General features: G+C 39.3%; 1 protein-coding gene across 3 annotated transcripts in view; it reads left to right on the forward strand.

Annotated features, from left to right (window-relative positions):
* The first annotated feature begins 13,015 nt into the window (after nucleotides 1–13,015).
* The window catches only part of nlgn1 (neuroligin 1), a 733,956-nt gene continuing 721,240 nt past the window's right edge, over nucleotides 13,016–25,731 (forward strand). The window contains exon 1 of one of the 3 annotated variants that reach the window (XM_055164448.1): nucleotides 13,016–13,379. In XM_055164448.1, the coding sequence (XP_055020423.1) occupies nucleotides 13,274–13,379 (106 nt within the window). In that variant the 5' untranslated portion in view covers nucleotides 13,016–13,273. The remainder of the gene's footprint in view (nucleotides 13,380–25,731) is intronic. The other 2 variants (XM_055164447.1, XM_055164449.1) reach the window with 2 other exon arrangements.

Here is a 25,731-nt window from a genome sequence, read left to right on the forward strand (position 1 = left end):
CGAGTGTCGGAATTAGGGATCTATTCCACATCCCAGGAGGATGACTTGAGCATTATATCTTTCTAATGAGCTGGCAGTTTCGGACAGTTTTATGTTGTTTGTGCTGTTTAAAGTAATCATGATTATTTTGTAGTAACTGAATACTGAATAACACCTTCCAGATCAACCCCAACCTTGATCTCCAGTGTGGCCGCTAAAACATTAAGTCATGTGACTGCTACGTCAAACGCAAATCCTTAATAGGAACTTTGTTTTTTTGCCAAACACATGCGCTCCATCCATTTTGATTGGCCCAGACTTTGCCAAAGAGTGTCAGTGAGTCAAGATGGTCACTGCTCTGAGCGTCTGTGTTCGTAGCAATTGAAAAATCTGCTATAAGTGGAGTTTTTTTCTCAAGTAAATGGCAAATTACGCATCTTGGTCTGCATAATTGCGCATCCCTTGTTATTTTTTATTTAAAAGGTTTATTTCAGTCAAAATATACAAATCCAAATGTAATAAATGCCATGGAAATGCAGGAAGTGATGTGGCTCTGTGTTCTGGACCTGACACGAGCTGTTTCCATGACTGGCACCAGTAAAATAAAGTAATTGGGGTGATTGCACTTTTTGTTTTGTTTTGAGGGCAATAAGAAAATTTTTATTTTATTTACAGACTTGATATTTTGCACTTTTGTAGATAAGGCCCTAAATTAAGCATTTTTTTAATGTCCAAAACTTTTTGTGCTCTTTGTATGAAAAAGTGCATTTTATTTTTTTTATTTTCGCTTTTTTCATTTGTATTTCTGGTCCTATAGCTTTTATTACAGCCACATGACACAACTACAGCATACAGATTAACTGAAAAAAGGATGTATAACACTTCATTAGGGGGTAAAAGGAGGAGATTTAACAGCAAAATTAAGAAAAAAATCCAGGCAAGGACAGATATACTACAAATGCCCTTAGGTCTGGAAGGGTTAAAATGTCCAAAATATAACATGTCTTCTTAAAGGAGTTGCTTGCTGATGTCTTGTTTATGGTGTTTTGTTTTCAATCACCCAGCGGGGAAATTTACACTTGTAGAATCCTTGAATGAAAGTCCATTAAAAATTAACACATTCTATTTCAGCTCTGAGAAACACAGGCTTTGTACATGAGTGAATACCCGCACCGTTTGATCAATAAAGTTCTGTGTTTCATCTTAAACTACTACGGTAAGCGATTCACTCCAGACAGGCTAAACTGAACAGAAAGTGGATTTGAGTGAAGCGTGCGTTTGTTGTTATCACATTGCTCTTGTTCGGCTCCTCCAGCGATTGTAAAAGCGCTTGTTTCCTCCCTCTCACCTGCCACTCTCTCCCCGCTGTGCCCCGCGCGTTCACAATGTTAGCTGTCTGCTTTGACTCTCTCCGCGCGTTAGCCTAAAGCGCGCGCGTAGCTTCCTAGCTTATCGCCTGGCGCTACATCTACACGCCTTCAGATTTTGGCGAGGCTTCCGACACCTTGTCATGTCACCGCCGCGTGCACAGCTAAATGGGATTTCCGCTGCGCTTTATGAGCTGTGGAAGTCAGATCATCCAGGTGGAACGCGGTGTGAAAAAAAATACAAAAACAGGCGGTGGCCGTGACAGCTTGTATGTTACGGGTGGAAATGTATGCCGCTGGTTGTTTGAGGAGAGATACATATATGTAAGGTAGCCGTCAGAATGTATGCTAATGCTGTGAGCTGCCTCGCTGTGAATACTTTTTCCAATTTTTCCTTGCATGATCTTGAACAATATCTTAAAGGTGCACAATATTACTTTTCTCTTGGTTTGTGGTTTTCTCTATGCAGATGTCATTGCCTTTTTACAATAAAATCTATTAAAACACTGTAACACTTTAGATTAGGGACCACATATTAATAGTTAGTTAATAGTAAAATACATAATAAGTGCTTAATTACATCTTTGTTAGTGTTTATAAAGTACTTTCAATGCATTTTCGTCTAAGGTCATCAAGATGAAGGAAAATGTTCTTAAATTAAGTCGTTTTAAATCTGTGTATCATTTGTTCAGTTGTTTTTCAAAATAAAACCAAAAATAAGAAAATGAAAAAACAACTATTATTCTCATTATTTGTCTCCAAAACCAAAAAAAAAAAAAAAAAAAAAAGGTTAACAAGTTGTTTTTTTCAGTTTTCGACTTTGTGTTTAAATGAATAATGGAAAAAAAAAAGCAGATAACGGCCATTTTGCATTTACGTGACTTAAACTGTGATGCCGGACTTTTGTGCTGCAACCAGGACTAAACCCAGACTGAACCAGGACCAAAACAGGACCAAAATAGGTCAAAACCAGGTCTAAACCAGGACTGAACCAGGACTAAAAACGGACTAAACCGGTCTCAGTCCTGGTCTGGTCCCGGTCTCAGTTCTGGCCTCAGTTCTGGTCTCAGGCCTGGTCTGGTCCTAGTCTCAGTCCCGGTCTCAATCATGGCTTAGACCCGGTCTGGTCTAGTCCTGGTCGTATTTTGCGAGTACTAACCCATTGACTATTTTCTTCCCATTAAAGTAGTGGAGATTACAATAGATGATTTTGTGCATACATTGAAATCTTAATCAGCATAAGTGTTTGATTAATACCAAATAATCGCTAAGTAACAGCAAATTATCAAACCAATTACCACTATTAATCTATTAATTAATCTATTAATATGTGGTCCCTAAACTAAATTGTTACCAAAAATATACAAAAAAAAACAAACAAACTATGAAACAACAACAACAACAACAACAAACTACCACATCCCACCTATGTCTACACACGTCGCAGCCCAACATGCCACAAAAACACTTGGCAATCAAACATCAAGACTCATTAAAACCATACTTAAATGAACATTCAAGAACAATAATAATACATCAGTTTTATATAGCGCTTTTCTGGACACTCAAAGACGCTTTACAAAGCATTATGCATTCACTCCATACTCTGTGGTGGTAAACTACTACTGTAGCCACAGCTGCCCTGGGACAGACTGAGGGAAGCAAGGTTGCCAATCTGTGCGATCGGCCCCTCCGTCCGCCACCATCTCTCACACACACACACACACCATTTTCATACTAGGCAATGTGGGAGAAGTGCCTTGCCTAAGGACACAAGAACAGTTTCTGCGCCTGATTTTCCCAGTGGCCTCCAATCCAATTATTACCCAGGCCCGGCCCTGCTGAGCTTCTGAGATCTGACGGGATCAGGCTTTCACAAGCTGGAACAGCCACAAGCAATAACATCTGCAAGAAACAAGCCGTGCAACATCTACGCTTCAACAACTTGGATAGAAAATTCTTGAGAAACTTTGAAAACATCAACAACTTGTCCTGACCAACCTTACCAACCAGTTTGTAGCAGTGCCTCCCTCCCACCTCACTCCAGCTGACCACCAAACCAGATATAATAATCTATACAAGTATTAGACAGAATGGTACCAACCACCAACTGAAGTAGTTTTAAGCCCAACTTTGAACACATTTAAAAGTCAGATGGCAAAATCTTACCATCACATACTCCCCGTCTCTTCGACAGCAATATCCATTTTTCATCCAACCCCCAAACAAACTCAGAACCAGCAGGTGGTGGACTACCAGAAACATTACACAGTGCTGTTAGGTCTTAATTGGGTGTGTGTGTTTCTTTACTCAGTCCAGCTGTGGCTTCTTGCCCACTGACATGATAACATGACAGCAACTGTGCAAATCTTTGACATATTGTTGACAAATCTCTGCGCTTTCGATGTTCAATTCACTTTGATTTTTTTTATTACTTAACAAGACTGCATCTAGCCAGGCTGGCACCACGTAGTACCTCCGCTCGGTACTACGGTTTGCAAGAACACCAGAAGCTGTAGACCGTGCACCGGCCAATCAGTGAAGAGCTGTGAAGCCATGACGTCAAAATCCTTTTATGGTACCGCACAACAGTAAACAAAGCGGTCAAGATGGATGTAGACGATTCCTTAGATCGAGGATTTGAAGTTAGAACAAAGAGAATGTTTGGTGAATTTTATCAAGGGGAAAGATGTTACTTCTTCCTACGGGATTTGGCGCATTACATACATCACAACCACATAGCAGAGATTGCTTAAATTTAAAAAGTACCCACCTACCGTTGAGCAAACAAATCCTAATGGTCAGACAGTTTCCACGAAGTGAAATCGGCTGATGAATCAGGCTATCCTGCATTATCAGCCTTGCCACAAATCACTCACATATCACATTCATATGTAGGCAAGATGGATGAAATGTATTGCCCAAGAACACAACAGCATGAACTAACTCAAGCAACTCAACCCTTTAGTTGGTGGATGGATGTTGGAACCACCGAGTCACTGTCGCTCAGAACAGATGATTATGGAAATACTTATCACAGCCTTAACAAAGTAGATTTTACAGTCTTACATTCTATGCAAATGGAAAAACCTTGCGTGATAATGCGACATAATGTGATTTTTTTGACTGATATCTTTCCTCAGACTCAGAGCGGCAAAAACAAAAACAAAACTTATTAAACAGGCTAATACGTTGCTTTAGGCGAATATAGCATTTTCAGAACAATAAAAGGTAACATGGTGATCTGAATATGTTATGTGTTAGCAATTAATACCCCGTAGAAATGTAACACCGAATCTTTTACAACCATCACTCACACGATAATAGTTCCACAGTTAAAATTCCTCTTTCTCCTCAAACTACTGCAGTGTTTTGCGTTATTTTGACTAAAATTTCCATTGTCCTTCTCCTTGTACTAAAACAATTCTCACTGTTGTCATACAAAAGCACTCAATTGCCTGACCCGGAAAATTAGCCGACCCTTAAGTCCCGAACTTGTCTGGAAGTGCTGTCAAACTTTATCCAGACAATTGGGGCCATTATTTATGATCATTGACGGAGAACTCGAGTGCCATTGTGTTAATCAGACTTGTATTGCGTCGGTGTAGAGGCAGACAATAGACATGATCAGGGCACATGCTTTTGAACTGAGCCATTGAAAATCACTGGGGTCGGGACTCTGCTTGATTAGGTTGATTGTACTTCTGTATACTTTCTGAGTGGATAGCGCTAGACGTGCTTAAAGATGGAAATGGAAGGGTTTCAATTTGGAGATTTTTTTTTTTCCCCAGATAATATCGGAGCAATTTTCAGCAGGAGATGCGCAATTTTAGGATTATCACCCTGCGCAACTAAGGACTTGATTGTGAACAGGTTGTTGGTGGGTATTCGCAGAAAAAGATGAGTTGGCAGTTCAAAAGAATGCTTAAAGTGCACTATGCTTTTCTTGTTTCCGTCGTGGTGTTATTGCTTTGCTTGGATTGTTCCATAGTGTGGCATTAAAGTTATCGATGTTACTGGGGTTTTTATTGCTTAAAATACAGTGGAAAATCATGTATTATTATTATTATTATTGTGAATGGCATCACCTCTCCACAGATCTGACCTGTAACTTGGCCTATTGATATCGTCTACTTGTCTTTGCAGAGATAGATACTGTGAGTTGAATGCCATACGATGGGAGATTTGAGGCAAAGCAATACTGTTTCCATGGAGACGTTGGTTGCAGACCCTCCTCCAGAAAAGTTCCACAGTGCACCTTTTACTGTCTTAAAAATGTGGAAAATTTAAATGGCGGTCCAATGTTATTCCTCCTTTAACTTACGCACTCTGAACATCCCAATTATTCACCGTGATAAGTTTACAAGTGCTTTTCGCAACTCTCAAAGGCCAGTGCGGAGCTCAGATGTGACTGTAAAGCTAACAGCAGCATGCTAATGTGCACTTCCTGATTATCAAACACTAAAACGCTTTCTAATTATATGCAGACAGCTTATTGTGAGATGCTTGTACAGTATATCATGCAGTGTTGGAAGAAGTACCATATTTTTCAGACTATAAGGCGCACTTAAAATCCTCAAATTTCCTCAAAAATCAACAGCGCTCCGTATGTCTTAATTCTGGTTGTGCTTAATGACCTCGAACCGATTTTATGTTGTACACAGCGCTCACAAATCTGTCAAAATGTTTTAGTATGACTTTGGTAAGCTACGAAACCGCACCGCTTGATGGATTGTCAGAGCACTACAACTACCGTACTCAGGAGCCTCGTGCAGTAAAGTCTAAATTAGTCCTTAGTCCGACAGAAGCTGGCCGCATCAGCTACTTTATACAAATTTGCCATGTGGTTTTAAGTTTCATTTTTGTAAAACATCAACAAATGTGCGCAAAGCTGCATTAATCAAACTATTATGTGTATGTTTGAGAAAATATACATCAAAAACAAAACAAAACCAAAAAAAAACTTAAATTATCCACCCACATTCACATTCATAATACACATTCACCAAGACAGGGAGGCAACACAGGGCGAATTACACCACAATCTGTCAATGGATCTTGGACGCCTGGACTAAGGGATCAGTCTCAAGTGTCGTCCGTTTGTTTCACTTAATGCTCCTCATAATCCAGTGTGCCTCATGTATAAAAATAGACGAGAGAAATTATTGATATTGCGCCTTATAATCCCAAAAATACGGTACACAGTGCACCTTTAAAGGCCATCTACCTGATTTTACTGTCTTAAAAATGTGAAAAATTTAAATGGTAGTCCAGTGTTATTCCTCACTTACCTTATGCACTCTGAACATCCTAATTCTTCACCGTGATGAGTTTACAAGTGCTTTTCACCGCTCTCAGAGGCCAGCGTTCAGTAAATGTCAAGCTAACAACACTCAGCATGCTAATGTGCTCTTCCTGATTATCAGACAATAAAACACTTTTCGATGCAGACGGCTTGCAGTGAACTTATTTTGACCTCATGATGCTTGTACAGTATATTTGTAAGACATATTTTGCTCAGATACATGCAGTGGTGGAAGAAGTACTCAGTTTTGTAATTTGATACTAAAGTACAGACACAGGAGCAAAAAAAAGAAAAAAAGATACAGACTTGTGCTGAATTTGTTCAGCAAAAAGAACTGAATTGTTTTTTTTTTTCTCATAGCTGTTTTTGTTTGTATATTTTTCTTTGCTCACACTACAAATGTGTTAAAAAAAATACCCCACCCCAGGCTCTTCAACAGGTCTCGTAAACTATAATAAAGAAAAAAAAAACTTTTACTTTTCAGTCCAGTTCAAAAATGTAGTGGAATAGAAAGTACAGACACCTGCTCTTGAATGCAGTGGAGTAAAAGTAAAAAGTTTCCATTTTAAAATCTAATTAAGCAAAGTGCAGATAGCTTTTTGGTTGTTTTTTTACTTAAGGACAGTACTTTACTACTTTTACTTTGTTACAATCCATCACTACAAACATGGGTTCACAGTATTTTAATCTAGTACCACATTAATTTGCCTGTCCTTTGAAATAAGGCTCAAAATTGCAATATGTGCTATAATGACAAAATCACAAACGTTCAAATTATGCATGTGATAAAATGTTTACGGCAAACAATTATACATCTTGTGTTTTTGAGCAGAAACCTGCAACCTTGTAGTCTCCATTTCTGCAAACATGTTCTATGGGATTATTGAATAAGATAAACACTTCATATTTCAGTCTTTTCTCAAATGTTAAATAATGCTTCAGGTATAAAATGTGCACTGAAGGTTGCACTAAAGAAAAAGACTTCAGATGTCATTATTATGCTTTAAAGAAACTGGAGCTGGATTGTCTAGACAGTAGACCTCATTATTTTATTTTTATGTATAGTTTTCTATTTCCTATGTGGTCTGTTGGCAGCTTATGTGGTAAATAATTAGAGTATACAGTGACGGTTTTAGTGTTTTATTACTGATGAAACTGAGCGGACAGTAGTTTTGACATAAAAAAATGCTTTTCTCCGTGGAGATGTCATTGCTTTGCCTGAAACATTCCACAGTATGACATTAAACAGCTTTAGTTTATATTCATGAATTACAGGTGGTTTTATAGTTAAAAAAACAGGCATTCTGACTGTGAGTGGGGTCGCCTCTCCACAGATCTGACCCGTAACTTGGTCTGGTTTGATCTCCATGAAGATTGAAACACATTTCCACGTTGAAAAGCTTTTGACCCTCTAACAGAAAAGTTACACAATGCAACATTAATATTGATATAAGAAGCTGTAATAATGACCAAAATTCATGTTTTAAGTGTTTGAATAGACTTTGTATTTGTCCATCTAGTAGAATTTAGACATGAATGGATAATGTTTCTTAGTAATCCAAAGAGTTTCAAGACTTTTCGTAAAATAGAAAAATAAACTGTCTCAAATCAAGAAGATGACTTAAGCGTTTGTGTTTTTGTTTTGTTTTTGGCTGGAAAGGTCCCAAATAGATATGCACATGTACATATCCTTGTTTTTTTTTTTAATATTTTTTTTTATTATTGTTTCTGATTTTGTTGTACCTTGCTCAAACAAATACAATGAATGAATGATTGAATTTATAACTGGTCAAGGACAGAGCCTATGACACAGGCTACAGATGCAGCAGGGTTTAATTAGAATGAGAATGAGGCTGCTCTTATGTTGCGTATGTCATTTTTAAATACTGATAGGAAACTGAATTTTGATACTAAGGAAAAAATAAATAAATAAACACACACTAGAATGTAATTTTCAGGTTCACGATTGCTCAGTATTGATTCAGTATTGATCGTGTAGAAAATCCCTCCTCCCACTCCTGCTTTCTGTCTGGGACCGTCCCATTGTCCTGCCCTGTGCCCTCCTTTGAGCTGCCACACTCCGCCCCAAACCCAAACACACCTGTCCTTTGTCTTTATGTCTTTGTGTCTTTGCACTGGAGGAAGCTGCAATTGTGGAGTCCCTTATCTGTAAATTGATTAGTGCGTAAATGAAATTGTGTTGAGTTATCCACACAGAGGAAGCATCCCAGAAAGCATGGAAAACACGGAGGCGTATTAGTGAGAGTGACGGCGTACTGGAGAGCCACTCCTGGAAACACAGCACTTCAAAGATCACACAGATTACGGTGGATCCAGCCTGAGACTCCCGCGCACCAAGACACCGGGCTGCGTCACTTACCGCTCGTAGTGCCACTTCACAAGTATAGCAAAACGCCGCAGTGTGGATTTGGGATGCCTTCGGTCGCTGCGCCTTCTGAACGATCTCTTCACTTTGCGGAATCTGGATTTTATGTTGCTCACAGAGACATGGCTCCAGGCTGGTGAGTCTTCCACTTTCTCAGAACTTTTACCTCCTGACTGCTACTATATGAACTCTCATCGGGTGTCTGGCAGAGGTGGGGGGTTAGCAACAGTGTACAAATCCAGCTACGTCTGTCGGCAGGTACCGATAGACCCATTGAGCCTTGATACTGCTGGTCCTGTGCGCTTTGGTGTATCGCCCTCCAAAGTTCAATAAAGATTTTATTGAGGACTTCACGGATCTCTTGACTAGCCTGTTACTGTGCTATGACCAGTTTTTGATTGTCTGTGATTTTAATATTCATGTCTGTTGTGAATCCAGACCTTTGGCGAAAGACTTTTTAAATTTGATTGATGCGTTTAACTTAACTCGGTCAATGTTGGGCTCAACACATGAAAAAGGTCACACGCTGGACTTGGTATTGTCCTTTGGTCTTAATGTAAATCTAATGGAGATTTACAAAACACATTTTTCGGGCCACTTTGCCGTGTTGTTCTCTATAACGCTGCCCCACACTGTGGTTAGTCCGTGCGTCTCAGCGAGTGTGCACAATGAATTCTATGACTGCTTCTTTGTTTTCTGGCCTGTTCAGTACCTCGGGAATTATGAACCAAGATGACTGGCAAAACACTGCGCCGGATGGTCTGCTCTCCTGTTGTGACACTTGTACTGAGTTTTTGGATGCAGTGGCTCCATTAAGGCTAAAGCGCGCAAAGCCCATGGCACAGCCTTGGCTAAATGAAAATACGCGTGAGGCTAGGCCCACATGTAGACGCGCTGAGAGGAAATGGAAAAAAGACCGTCTACAGGTCTCTGCAAATATTAAGAGACAGTCAGGTCGAATATCACAAGGTAGTTAAAGCTGTAGTTTATGTAGTTTTATATCAAACTTGGTATCAACAAACTGCCACAAACCTCAGATGCTTTTTAGTACTTTAAAGTCTCTGGTAAATCCATGTCTGACAAATATGGTTGTGCCCTCATCTACACTCTGTGAAAAGTTCTTATCATTCTTTAGGGATAAAGTCTGTGCTCTTAGACTGTCAGTGCCTTCTGCTGTGGACATTGTAGCTTCAACAGTCTGTAATTCATTTTTTGAGTGTTTTGAACCAGTGTCTCTTTTGAACCTGAAAAAAATTGTTCAACAGCTAAAGCCTTCCTTCTGTCCTCTAGATACTATTCCAAGTCGTCTGTTCAAGGATGTTTTCGATTCTATTGGACCTTATATTGCTTATGTTGTGAACACGTCTCTGATGTCTGGCTGTTTTCCCACTGCCCTGAAACATGCTGTAGTCCAACCACTTATCAAAAAGCCTAATCTTGATCCAAATGTTCTTTGTAATTTTAGACCTATGTCAAAGTTTCCCTTTTTATCTAAGGTTTTAGAGAAGGTTGCTTATGATCAACTACAGGCTTACCTTAATCTTAATGAAATTGGCAAAAAAGTCCAATCTGGTTTTAAATCTCAGCACAGTACTGAAACAGCTCTTGTAAAAGTTTTTAATGACCTGCTTTTAACTGCTGACTCTGGGAAATCCGCTGTTCTTTTGCTTTTAGACTTAACAGCCGCTTTTGACTGCATCATAGCATCCTTCTGTCTCCTTCTGTAGGCATTAAGGGCACAGCGCTCTGTTGGTTCTGGTCATATCTGTCAGACAGGAGTTTTTCTATAAACTTAGGACTAGACTTAGGCGTCTCCTTTACAGTACAGTGTGCCTCAGGGTTCTACATTAGCACCAGTCCTCTTTGCACTGTATATGCTCCCCCTGGGTGATGTTTTTAGAAAGCAGAATGTCACTTTGCACTGTTTTGTAGATGACATTCAAATTTATCTGCCAGTGACTGCAATTCACAGCCAGAGCACGGTCAAAGCTTTGCAGGATTGTCTCAGGGACGTACAGACCTGGCTGAGCGCAAACTTCCTGAATCTAAATCATAAAAATAAACGAGATTGTGTTGTTTGGGCAAACTAACCCACTGCTTGGGCAAAACAGTGCGACTGGTCCTCTGTCCTCCTATTGTCTCCCTGCAGTGAGGAATCTTGGAGTGATTGTGGACTCCATGTTCAAACTGGACAAGCACATGAGCTCTGTGATTAAGTCCAGCTTCTTTCAATTAAGGCTCCTCACTAAAGTAAAGCCCTACCTCCCACGGGCAGAGTTCAAAAAAGCTATCCATGCTTTCGTAACATCACGCCTGGACTATTATAATTCTTTGTATGTAGGGTTAGACCAGGGCTCCCTGCAACATTTATAACACATCCAGAACGCTGCAGCTCATCTGCTGACAAATACTAAGAAACGTGAAAACATCACACCTCTTCTGTGTGACCTGCACTGGCTCCCTCTCTTATATCGGGTGCAATTTAAAATGTTATTAATTGTTTTCAAATGTTTGCAATCTATGGGTACAGTCTATTTGAGGGAGTTACTGCAGCCCTGCACTCCGCCCAGAGCCCTGAGATCAGACCAGCTCCTGTTGGTTGTGCCCAAAACTAGGCTCAAGATGAGAGGTGACAGAGCTTTTTCTGTGGCAGCACCCAGACTGTGGAACAACCGTCCTCTTCCTGTCACATCCTCTCAGTCTGTCATGCAGTTTAAGACGAGACTGAAAACTCATCTCTTCTCCCTGGCATTTAGTACGTGCTAGTCAGGTTATGTTGGCATTTTTTTTTTTTTTTTTTTAATTGTAGTTTTCACATGTTTTCTGTATATATGTATTTGTTACTGTTTCATCTATTTTGTTGACTTGTATGTGAAGCACTTTGGTCAGCTGAAGTTGTTTTAAGTGTGCTATATAAATAAACTTGAATTGAATTGAATTATTTCACTACATTTACATGGCTTTGTTTCTTGTCCCTTGAGAAAAAAACAAAAACAAAACACTGCTCCATATCCCTGCCTACTTCACAATGCCAATTCATCAACAAATCCGAAATTAAACCTGAAACTGGACTTGGTGTTGGTTTCATTATTCTGTTACATTGAAGAAATTAGTTATTGTAGAGAGAGTTATTAAGGAAACTAAAGTCATTATGTTTCTGATTCTTGGTAAAGTGTCAATACTAGATCCATTTTCAATACTGGGTTTAGTATCAATTACTATCTGACATTCAAAAAAATGTAAAGCGTTCCTTGCTATCCATGCCTATATCTTCTACTATTTCCTGTCTACGCTCCTTCCATCCACTGTCAATCTCTAACACACGGACCCTTTGTGTTTTCTTTTCTTCCAGGAGGAGCGCTACATCTGACCGCACCTCACCCCTCCGCCGTGGGCCACCCCTGCATGGCTCCCCCTCCTCGGCTGCTGCCCGTGGCCCTCACCCAAACGGCGGGATCCCTGCTCGCTCACTGATTTGTCACCGTGATGAACTGTGGCACTTGAAGATGAAGTCATCCCTGTCGCCTGCTTCATCTCTTCTGGCAGGGCCTTTGTAAGGAATAATTTGCTGCTCATCTATTGCCAAGCAGGACGGAAACTAATGGCCGCTACACTTCTACCGTATGGTTTGGATTTTAAACGGGATCATTAGCCACGGTGACTGTCCCTCTCGTCGGTTGTGGAGTATGTGCTAGCTCTGGCGCGTGTGAGTGTGTTTTTCTAGTGTGCTTGCGCTGTTGGATGGTATGAGAGAGTGAATTTGCAACTTGGCTAGCTCAACGAACGTAAACAATTGGATTAGCGGAGATGGCTTGGTGGAGATTTGAACCACGGAGAGGGTTGCGACTACTCACGGCGACCCCCAACGGAAGCGCGATGACCGGATACATCGATCTCGGGGGATGCTTAAACCTTGGATGGAGGTTGTCTTTACTTTGGCTGGGTCTTCTGCTTTTGCATGCGTTCCCCGTTAACGTTTTGGCCGAAAAGCTGGACGAAAACGACCCGGTAGTCACCACGACGTACGGCCGACTCCGCGGCGTCAAGAAAGAACTCAACAACGAGATTCTGGGCCCCGTGGTGCAGTTTTTGGGAGTCCCTTATGCGGCGCCCCCAACCGGCGAGCGAAGATTCCAACCGCCGGAACCTCCTATATCGTGGCCGGAGATCCGCAACGCCACCCACTTCGCCCCGGTGTGCCCGCAAAGCATCGTGGAGGGCCGACTACCAGACGTGATGCTGCCCGTGTGGTTCACCAATAGCATGGATGTCGTGTCCAGCTACGTCCAAGATCAGAGCGAGGATTGCCTATATTTGAACATCTATGTACCCACGGAAGATGGTGAGTACCCTTGCCGGTTTAGGGCCTAGTTTAGAGGTAAAGGTTTTACCAGGGGGAGTGAGTTCCTACACTTGTAGTAGTAGCGTGCTTAGCCAGTGTGCATTCTTGTTTGTCTTCTGTCTGTCTCAAAGCATGTCCCTGTGCATGTGTTAAAATGCATGACAACTGCTTAAAGATAGGAATTACTTGGTTGACGGTTGAAAGAGTGTTTGGGTGAGTGTGTGCAAACATTTAAAGCAGTTACAATTCACTTCCTTCATCCCACCGCCCCCTCTGACTTTTCCTACGCGGTTATTTCCATTATTATGCCCATACGTATTCGCACAATGTACACTTTTTAAGGGATAGCGTATTAAGCAAAGCAAAGATATTTAGTTTTGTGCGACGCGAGATACCCTAGATTTAATATTAAAACTACAAAGTGTATGCAAATGTAACTTACGCTCTTTGAAATAAGAATTACAATCCCTCTTTGGCAAGAAAATATAAGCTTTCCCCAATATGGCTTCTCTACGTGCAGATGGCTTTAGCTTTCAAATACGGTGAAGACGATTTTTGGAAGTGCATCTAAGACTTTATGAGATCAGTCAATATTGTAGATAAATATTTCGACTTCTCTGATCTGCATGAAACTGTCTCGGCTCAGAAGATGGAAGACATTTTTGATGCAATGGTTTCTAGGGAGTTCAAACACACATAAGTCGAGATATTAGCTCCCGTAATAGTCGCTGTAGCTTGCTAAATTCAAATGACATGTGTAATTTTTCTGGCGATGTTATTGCTTTGCCTAGTCCTAGAATGTTCCACAGTATCACGTTAAACTGCAGTGAAGTTTTAATTGCCTTGAAAAACACCTTTTTTATTGTGAGCGGATGCGTCTCTCCACGGATCTCACCTGTAACTAGGTGACGGTACTTGACGTTCCTTATAGATGTGATATAAGTGGAATGTTGGAAGATTCCAGACAAAGCAAACCATCTCAGTCCACCAGAGAAAAAAATAAAAATAAAAAGGTTGCTTACTGACTCTTTAAAGGTGCACTGTGTATCTTTTTGGTTGTAAGTCCATCACTTGCTTGTTTCTATGGATTTGTCACTGCTCTGTCTGGAATGTTCCACAGTATGACATTAATAAACAGCTCTACATTACATTACATTTATTCAATTACAGGTCAGTCCACCTCAGCTCACCCAACGAGTTAAACCCTACTTTGTCAAATTTTGATGAAACTTGGTATGTAGGTAAGTCATAGCCAGAAAAGCCGAAATTTCACATTTTTGTTTGACCGGACCAACGGTTTCCAAGATACTGCAATTTCATTTTTCTTCACTTTTTTTGCATGATCGCCACATTTCAAATTGCATTTACTCAGCAAAAACCAAGATAACTCTGGAGAGGGAATCCAAATCCAAGGAATTCAAATCTGGCATTTATTTTTGCATTTGAGTACTTTTGAGATGAATGACCTGTTGACCGATATATTTCAACTTTGAAACTGACAATAAAGGACATGCCCGACAATTTGGATTCCTTATGATTTCCTTCATTTTTCATATCGGACGAGTAGTTGCTGAGTAAATGCAATTTGATTACGATATCTCAGCAACTGTTACTCCGATCATACTAAAATTTGAGATTTTGGCTTTCTAGGACTTAACCTTACACAAATTTTCTTTAAAACTGGACAATGTCAGGGTTTAATTTACAATGTTTTGGGTGAATTGAGGTGAAATGACCCTTACAGATGGTTTTAGAGCTCGAAAATACCAAGAAAAACAGGCATTCTGACTGTGAACAGGGTTACCTCTCCACAGATCTGACCTGGTTTGGTCTTCATGAAGAAAGGTTTCATACCACACTGTGAAACATTCCAGACAAAGCAAGAACCATGGGGAAAAGCATTTGACGGACCCTCCACCAGAAAAGTTACACAATGCACCTTTTGAGTAGCCGTGTTTGGTCACAACTTGTACTTGTTATAAACTATTTGCAGTTACAGCCAAACCTATTAAAATAGAAACGGTAGAGTATAAACTTTGAAAAAACAAAATGGCTGACATGTTTGGTGGCTCAGTTAGGATACTTTTCAAAACACAAAAATCATGTACTCAGCAAATGCCCTTTTTGTTTCAATTCTGTTTTCAATTTTTTAAACTTTTCTCGATATAATGCTCCAGGCTTGTGTAAGGATTTACTGTGGTGGTACAGTCTGCCCCACTTGTCAAACTTTAATTGTGATGTCAGTGTCACCAGAACAGTTAAGAGCTGTCATTCACAAGTAGCTTCGGAGACTGGAGCGATGTGATATCTGCCACTTTATTTAGTTTCGCTGGCAGTTTTAAATAAAAGTTTGGAGTTTCCCGTGTTGGACTTGACCTTGCTGAGGTCTATTCACATCTGCGCCATTTAAATCTGATAAAAATTCAAACATCATAGTGTGAGTCTAGTGTTCAAAAAATCTTTTCATTGGTTGTCTGCTAAAAAACGTTCACCAGATTCCAGTAGAAATTCAATGACAACGTTGTAATCCTTTTATACTAGTTTTTTAAATACATTTTGGTAGAGTAGTTTCAATGGGAGATCCGCTCTTAAAATGAAATTAACATTACATCACTGGATTGCATTAAGCTTTTAAAGGTGCATTACGTAACTTTTTGGTTGTGGGTTCCGTCACCTGCTTGTTTCCATGGATATGCCATTATTCTGCCTGGAATGTTCCATAGTATGACATTAAACAGCTCTACCTTACATTCATTCAATTACAGGTGGTTTTATAGCTCAAAAAACAGGAATTCTGACTGAGAGCGGCGTCGCCTCTCCACAGATCTAACTTGTAACTTGGTCTGGTTTGGTCTCCATGAAGATAGGAAGGTTTAATGCCATACTGTGAAACATTCCAGACAAAGCATACACCAGAAAAGATACACAATGCACTTTTAAGTTATTTCTGCTTTTAAAGGGCCTGAACCTGATTTCATAACTCAAGAACATGATTTAGCGTGAACCTTTAGCCCCGCCCACTTATTGTTTACTTTGTTGTTATCTTTAAATGCATCAGAACAGAGAATCAAGTGTCTGGGATATTGTCAGGCAGTTGGTTTCCCATGATTCTTAGTAACAATGTGTCTGATTGGTAGTGTTGCAGTACTCGAAACCGATCTTGGTCACGAGACTGGCCTCGAGATTGATTTTTTGAGATCTTGGTCTTGTTTCAGACTTGACTGCATTTGGACTCAGTCTTGTCTCAGTCTTGAGGTCTGATACTCGACATGTGATAAAATGGAGATAGATTTCTAAAAACACTGATATGTTTGTTCAAAAATGACTTCAAAATTACAAAGCTGGTCTCGATTTGGTCTTCGATGGGCCGTGGCCTCGGTCTCACCTCAGTCCCAACACTCAGAGGTCTTGGTCTTGTCCTGGTCTCGGGTCCCTGTGGTCTCGGACTGGTCTTTGTCTCGATTAGCGCGGCCTTGACTACAACACTACTGATTGGACTAAAAAAGGTGACCCTGCAAGAAGTTACAACCCGTGAAAATGCTATGTCAAATTAATAGATTATGTTTTATAGTCTCCATCTTTTGCTTATTTTGCAGCTTTTACCATAGCATTAGGCCTTAGACAATAAATTCAGATCAGGTCCAGGCCCTTTAAGGACAGAATCTGACTGCTGTGTGCTCTTATTTGCACCTAATCATACAGTGTGTGGCCAAGTACTGCAGACGAGCAATTATCAGGCTAGAAGTTGTTAGCGTAACTCTAGGCGTTCTAGTGACGGCCGATACCAGCGACTCCTGTTTTGATCCAGTGCCAAGTAATTCTTAAGCAAGTCTTGCGATATTGATCTGATAGTGAAAGCAGTGAGTTTAGTCTTAAAATGCAGTGAAACTCTAACTACAAAAGAATTTACCTTGGCGTACAGTATAGAGGCTGATTATTTTTGCTTAAGTACAACTTTAACTGATCTGAGAATTAAATATGTAGGACTATATTGTAAGTAATGTGCTTCAAAAAGTGAAAAAACAATTGAAAAAGTTTGGGTACCTTTTCAGTACCATCGCTAATAATAATCAAACTTGCTTTCCCCTTTAAAACACAAAAAATTAGCTTTCTCCATTGCAGTTTGACAATGGTAAAAATGGTTAAAAGGATTCTAAAGTCTAAATCTCTGATGAAGCATGTCCAGGGTGATCAGATTTTCAAAAAAAAAACAAAAAAAAACCCAAAACAAACAAAAACAAAAAAACAAAAACTGGGACACTCTCAGTTTGGGGTGGTTGGTAATAATAAAACTGTGAAACAAATGTGACAAAAACACATAATTAAGGAAAATTGTTCTGCATTCAGCACATTCATGACTAACATGTGCCAGCATAGTCACATTTTCTTTGTGTTTTTGGTCACTTTTAAGCAGCTTTTGTGTATTTTACGTAAACAAATGACAAGTTATGCCTCTTTAATGTTGGCAGGGATCAAATTTGTCAAAAATAGGGACATTTCTTGTATAGACAAATCATTGGTTTTGGATGAATCTGCTGGGACAGGGGTCACCGGGCTTAAAACTGGGAGTGTCCCGGGGTAAATAGGGACGTGTGGTCACCCTAGACATGTCCAAACAAAGCTAGACTAACTCGTAGCATCGAATATGACAACAAAACAAAACACATGTTGTTTTGCTAACACTACACCCCATTTAGTTACATAACCACCTACCTGATGCGTCCTGCACTATTTGCCTCGCTTCCTCTTTTCATAACCACCGTCTTCCTCGTGTGCCCTCTTCGGCGACGCCCTCCCTCGCCCCTCGCACTCATCACCGTCCATTGTGCTCCCGCCACAAAAGCCCGCACCTCATTTAACAAGACAGCGCCGTGTCACGAACCCGACCGGACCGGGGTATGTCCGGGCCGACGGATCCGCTGAATGCTTCCCTGATTGGGGCTACGGCGACATTACCTCTTCCCCTTTTCCTGTCTCCATGTAGCATTCGCACAATCACGGCTTTGTACGAGTGCGAGTGTGTGTTTGTGCGAGAGAGAGCGCGTGCATGCTAGCTAGCTCCTGTGTGCGGTACATCCAGGGGCTCTATGTTATTCTTTAGTCTTCTATTCATTTTACAGTCAAAAGAATATCCAAGGAATGTGCCAGGAAACCGGGCAAGAAAATATGTAGACAAGGAGGTATGTATGATTTGTACCTACACAATGCAAAAGAGGTTGAAACCGGGTTTGTGTCGGCCATCTTGGTGTGGTAGCTTTTCATTGCTGGCTAATGGGAATGTGCTAGCTGTTTGTTTACATTATTTGCGTAGTTATTTAAAGGTTGTGTAATGATTCTGTTGGTTAATTTTTGATGTTATGCTAGTATTACATAAGAAGAGAGCTAGCCCGATCGAAGACAGTTGGCCTATGTTGAGAATGTGCGATACGAGCATGCAAGAAGGTCAACATGTCGTTTCAGATCGATGTAGCGTGCACTAGGTAGTGAATGCATTATTTCTTATATAGCTGCTTGGTGAGTAGCTAGATACAGAGGTGGGTAGTACTCAAATACATTTATCTGAGAAACTTTTTAAAGAAATTGTACTTGTACTTGTTCAAACAGCATACTTTTAATAATGTTTTTATTGAAGTATTCTAGTTTGAGTAGAAGTATTTATCACTCTTCCCAGTAAGTGAGTAAGTCTACAAAAAAATCATTATCGTGATTATTTTGGTCAATATTGAACTCATGATTATTCAAACGATTATTTTTTAGTTACACAATGCATTTATTCAGCATTTCTATCTCTCTCAAAAAAAAAACTAAACAAAACAAAAAAAAAAAAAACTTATTTTATTGGTAATTTATGCAAAACTTTCAAACTGAAAATAAATATAGGCTACAAATATGTACCTTGGAGCAGTTTTGCAATGTATAAAACATAAAATGAATAATATAGACTTTGAACATGAAATAAGGCATAGAAAATCCCAAAATATCCAAAATAAACTACATATCCAGCTGTTCTACAATAGATATTATTTTATATTTAAAAACTACTATATAAAAAATATCCCAAAATAAACTTTATTAAACATAATCGTTTCAACTCAGTTATATAAATTTGGAGATCGTTTGACATACAAATTGAAACAAATTGCGATCAAAATTTGATTAATTGCACAGCCTTACTACAAGTGACAAAAGCATTATGCTGACAATATAAAATGATTGAAATGAACATTTGCGCTTCTTGCTCTGCTCTTTTACATATTTTTAGTTTTTCTCATTTTTATTTCTATCCTTTGAAAATACCAGTGTGTGCATTATTTAATTTAATGTTTTGTCCTTCCAATTTTTTTAACTTCAAATTATAAATCTGTTACTCAGGCAGGCAGTTACTACTTAATAGTGCTGGGTATCATTAAGAAATTGCCGATACGATACATAACCTCGATACAGTGAGCTTTCGATTCGATACGATATATTTGAAATCAATTCGATACGGTTCAATAAAAATACTAAAAGTGATACTAAAAGTCTTTGTTAAACCACTTCTTATGCAAAGTGAACATGAAACGCAAACATTTAAATCATCAAAACAGTGAAAATGTACAAGGTGTCGCATAAAAAAGTTTCCTTCCAGCATCCAAACTGTAGCGCTGTAACAAAATATTTTAGTAAAATACACCAAAAAATATTCTTGACGATATATCGATACAGCAGCCCACGATATCGATACTGTGTCACCACATTAAACGATACGATATTTTGATATTTTTGCGCACCTCTACTCTTTAAGTTTGTACTTCTACTTGGCTAATATTATTCTGAAGTACTTTTACTCTTACTTGAGTACAATATTTGAATAATCTACCCACCTCTGACTAGTTACACAGTGTCAGTTGTATATTAGGTTAAGTATTAGATAAGAAAAGAGCTAACTCACTGTTACAAATCTTTCTATGACTGTGGTCCAGATGGTTTGTTGAGAATGTGTAATTTCCAGGTCATTGTACTCTGTGATCTCTGAAGTAACCATTTTGATCATTGCTTCTTATGTTATATTCTTTGTTATAATTTATATTTCTATAGCTCAGGGCCACTGTATCCTTGGTTTTTGAGTTTCCCTTTGTGTATCCTCGCCTTTACTGTTCTCAGCTCCAGGCTCAGCTTTGTTATACTTCTGCTACTTTGAACAATAGTTTGATATATCTCACCATATGCATACAATATCCATCAATAGCAAGAAAGGAGTTGCATTTTCAAGTTTCTGATGCAGACTTAATGCCTTTGTTACAAGTTTTTTTTTAACATTTGCTGAAACTTCTGGCTTCAGCACAAACTCATTTAATCAAGTCACAATAGAATTCAGAATGTTTGACGAGAAAGCTACACTTTTATCTCAGCTCTGTTCCGCGTTTAAACCAGCGTCTGGAGTATTACATTGCAAAATGTTTTATGAGACTTGAAAATTGAATTAAAGTTCTGCCAGTTTTGGAATTTGTGCCATATTTGAGATCTTTGTGTTGAAGTGAAAATTGTAATTTAGGATTTTTTGTTGTTGTTGTCAGTATTACTACAGTGAAATTTCAATATATCCAATTCACTTCAGCTTAAAGCCATATTATGTAACTTTTTAGCCCTCTTTTTTGTATTTTGGTTGTGTTTATTGCATTGAAAAATATAGAAAAACATGTTTTGTTACTCTGAGCGGGTTTACATATCCACAAACTTCTTATTTGGCCTAGAGAAGGACTCCTGCCTGCTTGTTTCCATAGAAATTAGGGATGGGCATGATTAGTCGACTATTCGATAATTTATCACATACATTTTTAATCGACAAACCGAATGTAGGTTGCTGTGCGTAGCGTAGTGTAAAGAGACGAGACTGACAGCACAAACACTGGAGTTGTGGCCTCACAGTCCCACATTTCGGCTCTGGCTCTTCCTTGGAGATCACTGTACCACTCAGTAAGTGCGTTTACATGCACATCAGTATCCTGGTTTTACCATGGTGCATGTTTACGCAGTATCCCGGTTACTGCAACATAAAGAGCTGCGCTAAACATCTGCACACATCTGATCTCTGAAAACATGAACCAACTACAACACGACACACACACAGAACAGACTCACCATCATCATCACATCGCTCTGTCACAGAAAGAACACTCATATTCCACTGAGTTGTGTCTTTTAGTCCTGACAGAAGCTGAACTCGCATCAGCACACAAGGAAAGAGCTGTTTTTTTGTTTTTTTTTTTCCAGCGCTTATATTTTATGCAAATTAGCCATACGGTTTTAAGTTTCGTTTCTGTAAAATGTAAACAAATGTGTCAAAGCTGCATTAAACACATTATAACCTCAAACTGGCTGATGTGGCTCTGTAGTGGTTATGGTTTATATGTTGTAAAGTTGAGTTTTATTTATGCAGACTAGTTATAGTAGTATAATGGTAGTAGTAGTAATAGTAGTAGTAGTAGTAGTACGATGATAATTTTAATATAAAAATGTTAATGATTAATTGAAAATTGATTGTTAATTTGATTTTCGATTAAGAAAATTTAATCGAATGCCCATCCCTAATAGAAATGTTGTTCATTTGGCTATTATATTCCAGAATATGGCACAAAACCTCCACAGAGAATATTCCAAAGTGTGGCTTTAACTTTCTATTTCCATGTAATCATGAGGGTGACACACCATGTAAAAAAGTTACATATTGTACCTTTACGTATCAGTAAGTAAGATGTCTACTATTGCTTGACGAACTTCTCTTTGACAGGTTTTGCTGCGAAAAAAGAGGTACTATTCCCTTTGCAATACTTCCATTGTTTTCTGAGTTTTAAAATAGGTTCGGTAGTAAATACATTCATGTACCTCCTTACAAAACATCTTTGTACAAATCCTTCTATCCAAGGACATCTCAAGCAAGCGCAGAAAACTAAAAAAGCCCGCTAGTATGTGTGTGGTACAGTAGAAAGCAACACAGGGAGGATCAATGTCTACAAATTATTCCAGCCGTGACTCAGGGCATCTGGAGCTTTCTGGAATGCTAAATCCGCAAAGACAGGTGCTTTTAACGTTACCTGCAAGTAAATCTAAGACCAATTTTGGGGAGGCAAAGTAAGAAATCTGGGCTGTCAGAAGCAGTCTACCTCTCACGGAGCAGACCTAATGCGATTCAGTGGATGGTGCGGCGAGCGGGGGAGACCTGGCGAGATTTGTCAGGCTCTGTAAGCACCCTTAAAATGTAGGCGCAAACTAGCAGTGACATATTTGATACTAAAGCAATGATTCAGCAGAGTAGTAACTTTTACGTTTGGGGGGGAAATCAGAGGACTGTGTTTTAGATTATAGGGGTTTGATCGTGTGCCAGGTTGTAGAAAGCTAAAGGTCTGTGTATCAGTCATTCGTTTTTCAAAATAAAACCAAAAATAAGAAAATGAAAAAAAACAACTATTTTCTTCATTATTTGTCTCCAAAACCAAAATGAAAAAAAAAAAACAGATAATGATTTTTTTTTTTTTATTTTGTGTTTAAATGAATAATGGGAAAAAACTCCCGAATGTTTCCCGTTTCCCGAGTGTTTCCCGAATGTTTCCCGTTTCCGTGACTTAAACTGTGATGCTAGATTTTTGCGCTGCATACGGAATGAACCAGGACTGAACCAGACCGGGACTGAGACTGGGACCAGACTGGGATCAGACTGAGACCGAGACTGAGACCGGAACTGAGACCGGAACTGAGACCAGGACTGAGACTGGGACCGAGACTGAGATCGGGACCGGGACCAAGACTGAGATCAAGACCGAGATCGAGAGGGGGACCAAGACCAGTTTTCCTGGTTCATTTAAACACAAAATCAAAAATTGAAAAACCAAATCATTATCCATTTTTTCCATTTTGGTTTTGGAGACAAATAATGAAGAAACATTTTTTTGTTTGTTTGTTTTCTTATTTTTGTTTTATTTTTTTGGAAGAAAAGCTCACAAGAGTCAATTTTGTGTTTTTTTTTAAGGTGTTTTACAAATATAAGTCATTATTTTTCATTGAAATGACGGCTGTAAAGGATGTGGTGTTGACTCAGTTGATAGAGTCTTGGTCCTTGAGTTTGGACAGGGTTCTCACTCTTTTTCACTAACAGCATTTTAAAACATTTCCATGACCTTTTCATGACCTAAAGTGAAATTTCCATGACTTTACAGCACCTACATGTGTAGAATTGATCAGACTTTTAGGGCTAAATATGAAACGTTAACCCTTTCTACTCACCTTATCGTTTGGTTTTATAGTTTTTTGACATTCAAAATACTGACAGTGCATTTATTGTCTAATGATAACTTAACAGAACACTCTAATTGCGTGAAAGAGATACTAAAATTCCATCACTTTTCCAAAACTGTCATTGAATTTAGAAAAATTCATGACTTTTCCAGGCCTGGGAAATTACATTTTCAATTCCAGGATTTCCATGACCGTGGGAACCCTGTGTGTACATTACATAGCAAGCATAATTTTTGTGTTAAGAATGTAAGATTGTATGTTTTCTCAAACGTGGTCATTTAAATATTATGATTCTGTAGTTAAACTTTCCTAAACTAAACTTAAAGACGCACTATTTCTTGTATTTTTATATTGTCAAAACAGACATATTTAATCAGATATTTCACGTAAAGATTTGTAAAGAAAATAAATGTTCCTTGTTACTAAAGGATCTCATTTTCAAAACACAATTGTACGCGATCTTTATATCTTGATGTTACATGTTTGGTTTGCGTCAGGACTAAGCTGCCGCCCATCTCTTCGACTTTGATGGAAACCTGCCCGCCGTATTGCATCCTCACGTCGCCTCTACACAAACCACCCCCCCGTATTTACTGCCGACTCCAAACAGCCTTGTAACTCCGCGGACCTTACCTTGTACGCGCTGCACTCTGATGGTTGCGATTTGATTGGCTGCCAGACGTGTGGGGTGAGGGCGCGGCGGATGGTACGTACACAGACAGAGCAGTACTCCCCGTGTTAACAAGATGATCCCCGGAGCTTGGACCTTGGCTTTCTAATCTCCATTAAAGGGGGTAGAGTGGTGTCGGAGGTTGGCGCACGTCACTGTATCATGCGCGGTTTCATCAAGCTAATGTCCCGGCCCCTTATACCGGCCCGTATGTGAGAGGCCGCCCACGCGATCGGACGAGCCCAGCGCGGAGGGGTGAGGGCGGGTGTGAAGTAGAGGAACGTTGCCCTTGATGAGGTCCGGTTGTTAATACAATCATTTCAACAGCTCCATCGGTCCAGGATAAGTGTCGCCTCTCGGGGCAGCTGTCAGGTCGAGATGGGAGGTGTAATGACATAGTATGACCACTAGATGATTGGTTTATGTGCTGTATTCGCAGTACTTGATTCAAATTGCCGGTCTGGTCTTTCTATAAATATTTCACTCGCAAGGACCGCGCCACAGCAATGGAATACGATAAGATATTTATTGATGGCAGACAGATGTGATGGCTGGGACGAGAGTACCGTCTCCAGTCCAAAATGGTCACCCAGGTGATTTGGACCCTCCCCCTCCTTAAAGATGATGTTTTCAGACAGAAGGATGGACGAGAAACACGGGAGCTGACACAGGCGGTGATGTTGGGATAGGCTGTAGAAATAGGGCTTCTGAGGAATTGAAGGTGTGGTTGAGATTAGCTGTATTTGGCTGGAGAGAATGTTGAGGCGTGGTCCAGCTCCTTAGTCATATTAACTCCACACAGTGAAAATAGACTACAAAATTAATTGAAAACAAATCAAAATCTCAGTTTGACTGGAGCCAATTAGCAAATCTCAAAGGTTACAATTTTTATTTTTTTTTATATGAATTTGAAATAAGAATTTCCTCACCAAACAACAAAATATCCCTTAATTTGGCATGCAGACAAACAGTACTGTACAAACATGTTCTGAAATTTGATTCTTGTTTTAGTTTGTCATTTCAGGTGTCAGTATTTTAGTAGTTTAAAGAGCAAACTTTGAACGGAATCTTATTATTAAAACAAAAAATTGCATATTAATCACAACTGCAATGCTCTCGTAGTGACAAATAATAAACGTGATAGAGGTTCTTAGATTGGGGAGTGATTGTGTGTAGCTATTCTGTTTTAACAATAATGTCTGTTTTAACTTTAAATGCATGATCATAATGTCACAAATTCATAAATTGCATTTGTGGTTGGATTTTTCTTAAAAGTCAACTATGTAGCCTCTGATGGAACGACCCTATGGAATCAATTTTGAGTCAGATAGTTCAAAGAATACTTTTAAAACATCAAGCAAAAAAGTATACATGAAAATACCAAATAAAAAAAATCTAACAAAAAAGTAA

The sequence above is a fragment of the Boleophthalmus pectinirostris genome, unplaced genomic scaffold, assembly GCF_026225935.1.
Source record: "Boleophthalmus pectinirostris isolate CB_2022bp ecotype Guang Dong unplaced genomic scaffold, ASM2622593v1 HiC_scaffold_7, whole genome shotgun sequence".
Classification (NCBI taxonomy): domain Eukaryota; kingdom Metazoa; phylum Chordata; class Actinopteri; order Gobiiformes; family Gobiidae; genus Boleophthalmus; species Boleophthalmus pectinirostris.